The sequence below is a fragment of the Cygnus olor genome, chromosome W (assembly GCF_009769625.2).
Source record: "Cygnus olor isolate bCygOlo1 chromosome W, bCygOlo1.pri.v2, whole genome shotgun sequence".
Classification (NCBI taxonomy): Eukaryota; Metazoa; Chordata; class Aves; order Anseriformes; family Anatidae; genus Cygnus; species Cygnus olor.
Genome location: NC_049199.1, coordinates 3,391,948 through 3,401,274, shown reverse-complemented (window position 1 = coordinate 3,401,274; position 9,327 = coordinate 3,391,948). Strand labels below are relative to the sequence as shown.

Here is a 9,327-nt window from a genome sequence, read left to right as displayed (position 1 = left end):
CCCCTCCAAGTGAAAGCAAACCGTGGCCTGCACTCTGCTGCTGGAGGGATGGAGAAAAATGCATTAGCAATATCAATTGTGGCATACCACTTGGCTGCCTTTGATTCCAGTTCGTACTGGAGTTCTAGCATGTCCGGCACTGCAGCACTCAGTAGTGGCGTGACTTCGTTCAGGCCACGATAGTCCACTGTTAGTCTCCACTCACCATTAGACTTTCTCACTGGCCATATGGGACTATTAAAAGGTGAATGTTTGTCTGTTGTCTAGGTCTCTGTAAATCACCTCCCGTACAGCTAATTCCCTCAGGTACTGGATTCCCTTCTCCATAGTGGCCCACTTGCCTGGTAGACACCCAAGTTCTTCCTTGAAGGGATACCTTTCTTTCACAGCTGACAGGAGACGCCTCCAGAGGCTGTAAAGTGGTACTCCATCTCCAATTGCTTTGTCAATGCCTGCCTCTCTAGCAAGGGATCCCAGCCACCTGGCTTCCCTGCCCTCTAATTCCACACAATTGGCTCCAGTGTCCCAGCACCGGAGCAGCCAGGTGACAAGCTGCTCACCTATGCAGCGACCAAAATCTTTTCGCACATCTCGTAGCTCACGCTGGTATAGGTTTTGGGTAATTACTGTTGCTGTTCCGTCATCTTCATCTACATCCTCCTGTTCCTCTGATGGCCCGGCCTCGTCTTCTCTATACTAATTCTTAGCTGAAGATTCTCTGCGTTCTAAACGACCTGAATCTCTATACCATTTTTTCACCTTGTCTACAGGGGCAACTTGCACTGCTACAGCTCGTTTCCCTGACCCAGCTACAAGGCCTGCCACAGGAGCTGGGATGGCTGCTGGGCCCGTCACAGAGATTGGAACAACCACAGGGCCCGTCACAGGAGCTGGAACGACCGCTGGGCCCGTCAGAGGGGTTGGAGTGGCCGCAGGAGCTGGAGAGGCCGCAGGAGCTGGAGAGGCCGCAGGAGCTGGAGCGGCCGCAGGAGCTGGAGCGGCCGCAGGAGCTGGAGCGGCCGCAGGGGCTGTCACTAGGTTGATAGTAGCATCAATTGCAGCTCGATAGGCATAGGCCAGACCCCAGCACGCCACAGTGATTTGCGTCTCTTTGGAACTGCCAGAGTCATGACACCCTTTTTTCAAGCATTCTACCAGTTTTTTAGGATTTTGCAGTTGTTCAGGGGTGAATTTCCAAAGCACTGGAGGTGCCCACTGCTCTAGAAACCTGCCCATATCCTCCCACACTCCCTGCCACTCGCAACTATCCCGCCTCAGGACAGATCTCCAGATGAGATTCCTAAGTAGTTGTTTAACCTTAAACAAAACCTGAAGTTCATTCAGGAGACATAACAATAACACCATGTTAGTCTGAACATCCCAAGGACATTCAAAATCTTGGAGAACTATCATAACTAGCCTGGAGGATAAGAGGGTGGTGAAGGAGAAAGGGAGAGTGAACAAGTAGGAAAAAATATCTTCCCCTGTCCCCTCCACAGACTGGCTCCCTGACGAAAAAAGGCAATAGGTGTAATTGTTAATAGTTTCTGAGATATGGTTTCCAAAGTATAGAGTCGACGACAGTGCTGAGTACAAATACCAGGTTAGGGTCACGACCAGACATTTCATCATATCATAAGCCATTGTTACACCGCACAGTACCATAATGACCTTACACCAGGGCCCAAAAAGGATAAACAGCACGACGGGGAGCACATACAGTAAGTAATGTGCTATATAACTCAATTCGGAAAACAGGCACAGCAGACTTGAGATTAAAGCAATCAACATTGTGACTAGCAACTATTAAGCAGGTCGAATACTTATACCAATTTTAGTTTAACACACTCTGGTCAGATCTGTCGATATCTCAACCCTTCGTGCCCCACGTTGGGCGCCAAAAAGGACTGTTGTGGTTTAACCCGGCCGGCAGCTAAGCACCACACAGCCGTTCGCTCACCCTCCCCCCTCCCTCTCTGGGATGGGGGAGAGAAACGGGAAAGTGAAGCCTGTGAGTTGAGATAAAGACAGTTTATTAAGACAGGAAGTGATTTAGACAACAAGTGATGCACAATGCAATTGCTCACCACCTGCTGTCTGATGCCCAGCCTATCCCCGAGCAGCCGGCCCCCCCATCCCGGCTAGCCACCCCTATATATTGTTCAGCATGACGTCAGATGGTATGGAATACCCCTTTGGCCACTTTGGGTCAGCTGTCCTGGGTCTGTCCTCTCCCAGCTCCTGCTGCACCCCTAGCCTGCCCGCTGGCAGGACAGAGCGAGAAGCTGAAAAGTCCTTGGCTTGGTGTAAGCACTGCTCTGCAACAATTAAAACATCAGTGTGTTATCAACCTTATTCTCATCCTAAATCCCAAACACAGCACCCTACCAGCTACTAGGAGGAAAATTAACTCTATCCTAGCTGAAACCAGGACAGGGTTATGGGAATTCACAATAGTTTCTAACAACTGATGCATTTCTGCCGGGTTCTCCCTATGAGGTCCGACAGTGTTTCTAGTTTAACAAATATAATGTTGTAAGCGGAACATGAACGAAAAGAGATTCTTCTCCTGGTCCCACTGCCTGTCTTAACGGAGCCTGGGTAACTGGCTCTACCCTTTGTTGGGTTCAAAGTGCTATTGGGCTATAATTAGAATCATCCTGGGCCTCAGGAGGGGCCTTTGATGTCCCTGCAGAAACATCTGCAGGTAGAGCCTCAGGGGAGGACTCTGATGTTTCCATGGGAACCTCTGCAGCCCGAGTCCCAGGAGTGATCTCTGTCCCTGTGGGGACCTCTGCAGTCTGAGCCCCGGGAATGATTCTTGATGTCCTTGCCAAAACACCTGCCAAAATACCTGCTGCAGAAACACCCACAGACATGCCCACAGAGATACTCGCATCCCGAGCTTCAGGAGAAACCTCTGTCCCTGCAGAAACCTCTGCAGAACCACCTGCAGTCTGAGTTTTGGGGAAGGTTTCCAATGTCCTAGTAGAGACCTCAGAAATCCAACTCCCAGGGGAAGTCTCTGGCATCCCCACAGAAGTCCCAGAGGTAGGGGAAGCCTCTAGTCCATACTGCGGTGGTGGTGCCGAAGGTTCCAAAAACTGAACTTCTTCTTGTTCTAGACTCGGATAAATTTTAGGGGGTTTATCATTCTCTTTTTTTCCTTTCTTTTCGGCGCACAACATAACACGATCTTCCCACAATCCACACTCCGTCTGACTTTGCAAGTCCTGATACAGCAACATGAAAGCACTACCATACATCACTTCATCCCATTTTCCTTCCCACCGGCAAAATAACAGCAATTGCCGTATGGTATCATACGTAAAGGATCCGTTTTCTGGCCAGCGTTCTCCACCATCTAATTTGTACTGAGTCCGCTCCTGATTACAATAGTGCTTCATTTTGTCCTTTATCAAATAATTACCACCAAATTTAAACCAATTTCTGAGGATGCATCCCAGGGGGGAAGAAGGGGGTTTCTGGACTGACTGCTTCCCATTTCCTCTAGCGGCTGCTCACACTTGGCTTTATTCTGGTAGCTCACAGGGCAGTTTCCCATTCTTGCTAAATCACGGCACCAATCAGGTAGCTCACGGGGCTATTTCCCGTTCTTGCTAAGTCACAGCGTCTACATGTGAGGCTGACAATCTGCTCTTCGTATACCCATAGGAAGATATAAATCGTACTCACTAGTCCAGTGACTCCCCTTGATCCCCAGACGTTCGGTGGATTCCTCAGAGCGTTGCGCCGTTGTAACCACTTGCCAGCCCCGGACTCTCGGAGGGTCTAGGCCGGACCCCAATAAAATCACCGGTGCACGCTTGGTCTCTGGCGTGCTCCCCTCCGATGCAGATGCTGTTGAGATGGACCGGGCAAGGCTAATTTAGGGGGCCCATCTGGGTCGCCAAAACTGTTGTCCATAGGTTCGTGCCCGGTGCGCCGTGCCAATAAGTACACAGAGTCAGAATCCACACAAAGGTCTTTTAATTAAATAATTAATTATATAACTCTGCAGAGTCAGCTGTTTGGCGATCTTTTGCAAAGCAAGCACACCTCTGACTCGAATCACCATCATTTATACACAGCAAACTTGTGAAAACTCTCTCTTTGGCTACTTTTGATTGGCTATTACAGCTCACGCAACTTATCTGTACTGAGTTTGCGCATTACAGAAGAACAGCGGGGGGGGGGAACACACCAAATCCCAAATTAGCATACATTAGCATTTTGGTGGGTGTGGTTTTTAATATGTTAATGACCCTTAATGAGCAAAAGGTCACTCTGGAGCTGTTTTTCTCCTTCTTTTTCTTTACCTTTTATCCTTTATCTTCCTTGCTTCTCTTAGCTCAAGGCTACCTGTCTCTCTCTTTCCTTATTTTCTCAGCTAAAAGACTACACAAGCTATAGAAAGACTACACAAGCTACAGGCCTCCCTATTTTCTTCAAGGTTTCCTTGTTTTTTCCCAGCTTTGGGATTACACTAGCCCAGGAGCTGGCAGGGCTCATTGAGAGGGCTTTAAACTCGGTACAAAAGGGGTCAGGGATGAAATGAGACTAGATAGAGATGAGCCTAGGGGAGCAGTACCAGGGTTGGGGGTGAGGGCAATGGCGCAACTGAAGCGCATCTACACCATCGCACGCAGCATGGGCAACAAACAGGAGGAGCTGGAAGCCATTGTGCAGCAGGCTGTGGTGGTTTTACCTTGCTAGGCAGCTGAACTCTGCCACAACTGCTCTCTCACTCGCCCTCCTCAGAAGAGGAGGGGAAGAAATAAAGGAAAGAAACAACTCACGGGTGGAGATAAGGATAATTTAATTAAAGGGAAAAATAATTATTAAGGAAAAATTATTATTAATTAAATAATTTAACTAAAGGGAAAAGGGAAAGGGAACAGAACAAAACAAAACGAGCAAAGGCCGTGTGGAAGCACAGAGGAAAGAAATTACTCTCTACGTCCCACCAACGAGCGATACTTGGCCACGTCCTTGAAGAAGGGCCTCAGCGCGCGTAGCCATTGTTCTGGGGGACAGATGTTTTCACGAGAGCCTACCCCTCCCCTCTCCTTCCTTTTCCCCACCTTTTATTGCTGAGTGTGACATCATATGGTATGGAATATCCCTTTGGTCGGTTTAGGTCAGCTGCCCTGGTGATGTTCCTTCCTCATCTCTTGCCCACCCCCGGCCTGATGGCTCTGGGGGGGTTAGAGGGAGTCCTGATGCTGTGCCAGTATTGCTCAGCAGTAGACACAACACCGGTGTGATACCAGTGCTGTTCTAGCTACAAGTGCAGAGCACAGCACTGTATGGGCCGCTACAGGGAAAGTTAACTCCATCACAGACAGACCCAGTACACAGGCAAACTAAGACTTAGTTGCCATCACTGAAACGTGGTGGGACCACTCTAGCTAGCCACCCCTGTATATTGCTTAGCATGACGTCAGATGGTATGGAATACCCCTTTGGCCACTTTGGGTCAGCTGTCCTGGGTCTGTCCCCTCCCAGCTCCTGCTGCACCCCCAGCCTGCCCGCTGGCAGGACAGAGCGAGAAGCTGAAAAGTCCTTGGCTTGGTGTAAGCACTGCTCTGCAACAATTAAAACATCAGCATGTTATCAACACTCTTCTCATCCTAATCCAAAACATAGCACCCTACCAGTTACTAGGAGGAAAATTAACTCTATCCTAACTGAAACCAGGACAATTCTTCTCACAGAGGCCACCCCTATGGCCCCCTGCTACCAAAAGCTCTCCACGTAAACCCACTACATTCCACCCCTCGCATCTGTGAAAAGCATATTTAAGAATAATCACAATATACTCTTACTTTACAATTATCACAATCTTCACAAACTTCACTTACATCAAAAAGAAAAAGAATTCCCCACACCAAAATAAACATAACATCATCACAACACCGACGAGGTGGACAATTTACACACACACCACCCCTCATCCCTTCACCACACTAATATGAAACATTTTTCACAATTGCTGCTTTCTTAAATTCTTCACAACTATTACATTCATAAAAACACCCAGTCCATGTTTTGCCCGTTACTATCATCCTTATCTCAAATTCCTTGAGCCCCATGTTGGGCGAGTAAAAAACCATAAGAAGTTATCATGGATTTGGGGTAGGAGGTTTGAAGAAACCAATCTTCCGGCAGTATCGGACAATAAATGGCACAGAAACTATAGTAATGCTGAGTCGTACTGGAGCAAACAATTTGTGAATAGCATATGCCAACACAAATGTGCTTGTACCAGCAGCCCTTTTAGACTGCAGCGATGATTCACTGAAACCAAGTTTGAAGAGAACTGCAGTCATATCCACACCACTTGACACAGCCGGGTAGAAGATTCCTAGAGATACTAATGAAATTCCAACATGGAATGAAACCCCTACAGCACCATATTCTTTGAAAACTTTTTTCAGCTGCTAGGATTTATTGAGTTGCTTGTTTTCACTGCTGAGATCTGTGGCTGCCTTTTCAGGGGATCCACCCACATCCTTGGCCGAGCTGCCGGCGGCGGCCCGCAGCGCCAGCAGAGGGGCCGGCGGGCTGAGGGGAGGCCGGCCCGGGGAGGGGGGTGGCGGGGGGGCAGCGGCGGCGGCGGGCAGCGGCGAGCGGGGGCCCGCGGGGTGGTGGGCAGGGCGCAGCAGCAGGCAGCGCCCGGTGCGTGCGGGCGGGCGCTCGAACCTGAGAAGCGCAGCAGCCGGCGGCGGGGCGGGCGGGCGGGCGGGTGCCCGGAGGTGACAGCGGGGGTGCAGGTGGCGCTGGACCCTGCGTTATCATTACGTTTGGAGCCTTCCCTTGTGGGAGGTTCCTCCTTTGACCGGGAGGCGGGGGTGCTTGTGTCGTCGCGGCCCCGCCCCGCGCTCCTCTTCCCGTTTCCCCGCCACGGCGGCAAAGGCTGCCCTTCCGCGTTGTATTTAGAGCGGCACTGGTTCGCCCAGTGGCGTCCTTTCCCACATCTGGGACGCAAAGTGGGCGGGACTGGGGGCGAGCCGCCCCCCCCGCCCCCGCCAGGGGCATGCGGAGACTAGGTGGCTCGGGTCTCCACACCGATAGCATTTTTTCTGACCCTTGGGGTCCTGACTGATGGTTAGTGCTGCTGCAAAAGCGGACGTCAGCGATTCGGTATGATGTTCGATAGAACCCACTCAGTTACACGCCGCTATCATCTGAACTAGTATTGCATTCACAGGCAGAGCCTGCAGCACCTTTTTACAGTCGGTATTTGCGTTTTCTACCTAGCTAGCTTTTGTAGCAAGGCGTCTTTTGCTTCCCGATTGTCAATCTGCTTATCTAGTGCATCGCGAAGCCGACCTATAAACTGCATGTATGGTTCAGACACCCCTTGCTGGACCTTTGTAAAGGGCTGCGCGGGCTTCCCGGTCTCTGGAATTCTTAACATTGCCTGGAGGGCTAGGGTCACAGTCAGCCGGAGGATGCCTGGATCTAGACGCGCCTGAAGGCACGGATCTGCTATCGGGTCTGTACCCATCAGTTGGGTAATAGGTATATGGATATATATAATAATAATTAAATTAAAAAATAATAATAATAAATAGGTATACTAACCAGCTTGTTAGTAATAGGTAATAAATCTTACCATCTCCCTATGCTGAGTCTGTTTTGCCCGTCACGATAATTACTGCGCGATCTCCCTGTCCTAATCTCAACCCTTGAGCCCTTTTCATCGTATTTTCTCCCCGTTCCTCTTTGAGGAGGGGGAGTGAGAGAGCGACCGTGGTGGAACTTGGATGCCTACCCGAGTAAAACCACCACACCTTGCATATTCAGAAGTGATTGTACAGGCATAACAGTGGCATAGCATTGGGGAGTATGTTAAGCAGATAAGGGGAAGGTCCCACTGTCACAAAATAAGGAGGATAGCTAAGAAAAACTGGATGAAAAAACAGTACGAAAAATAGTACGAAATCAGTACAAACAAAAAATCACGGGCCCTCTAGTCAGGAGAGAAGAACGAAAAAAAAAAAGGAAAAGGAGAAATTAACAGTTGGTCAAATAAAATTGTACATTTGTACAGCCCTGGTATAATAATAAGCATTGAGTAGTTTGTGAACCTGTAGTACTCAGCCAATGAGGAAACAGGGGAGGAATCAAGCGTTAGGTAATAGGGAATATAAGGTTATGATATACTTTTGCTGAGTGCTCCTGCTTGCAGGACGCCGGCCATTGCAATCGTGAATAAATGGCTTCACAGAAGACCCTGTCTGAGAAAACTGTTGAGGTATTTCTTGTGGGAAAGGAATTCGCAGGTGGCTTAGCGCTGTTTCATGCGCCCCTGAATTAGAGATAATGAGGAAATAAGCGGTAGAAACAAGAACTTGAGCAAGGTCGAGATAAATTAACTTGGCTGCAGTGTTAAAGATGAGCTTTGGGCAGTGGCCAATTGCTGGCTGGCTTGAGGCGCGTGTCTGAGGGTCTCTAACCAATTGTATGACAGATTCGGGCGCGTGGACAGCGCATGGGGCTACGGGGAAAGTATATGTAGTGGTGAAAAATGGCAATAAAGGCCTTCTGTTCAAGAGCCATCAGGAGTCCTTGTCTTTCATCCCTTCAAATGGTGATCCCGACGTGATCGGGAAGAGAGAAACGCTGAGAGAAGCGTCTGAAGGGACCCCAGCCGAACGACTCAAGCTGACGGCGGGACCGCGGCTTTAATCCCGGGACATCACCTCAAGAAGCAGGAGAGCGGCTGGGGCATTAACTATGGGAGCTAATCTGAGGAGGCGATAGCTAAGCTCCTGACTCAACTCCTGGTAAAAAGAGGAGTGAAATATGACCCACATAAAGTGAAATGATTGCTAAAGTTCTTATGAAAGAACGGGGCCCCGATACCAGCTTCGGTGGTGTTTGATTAAAAAATTGTGTTTGATTAAAAAAATGGTGGTGTTTGATAAAAACTTGGAAGAACGTGGGGACAACTCTATGGGACGCTGCCTCGCAGGGAAATACAACAGCTGCTGAGGTGATAACGACCTGGTGCTTAGTGACTGAGACACTGAGATCATGGCAAGTGGAAAAAAGGGTAGAGACAGTGGCCGCTCAGGCTACGCAGGCGGGTGAAATAAAAAGCTGTGACTGCGTACCGCTGGAGGAAGTAAACCCGATAGACTTGGGAACAGAGGCAGAGACGTCTCAGCGGCCGTTAGCGCTGCCGCTGCCACCGCCAACAAGGCCAGCGACGCTGCCCACGGGGGATCTTTTTGACCCCCAAGATCATCGGAAACAACTTCAGAGAGAAGCAGTAAAGGGGGGGGGGGGGGGGGGGGGGGGGGGGGGGGGGGATTT

General features: G+C 49.6%; 1 protein-coding gene across 1 annotated transcript; it reads right to left on the bottom strand.

Annotated features, from left to right (window-relative positions):
- Nucleotides 1-6,066: 6,066 nt before the first annotated feature.
- Nucleotides 6,067-7,513, bottom strand: LOC121062453 (protein FAM210B, mitochondrial-like). The gene is given in 2 exon segments (XM_040542446.1): nucleotides 6,067-6,789; nucleotides 7,260-7,513. Coding segments are annotated over 2 exon segments (918 nt in total). The 3' UTR covers nucleotides 6,067-6,125.
- Nucleotides 7,514-9,327: the final 1,814 nt, after the last annotated feature.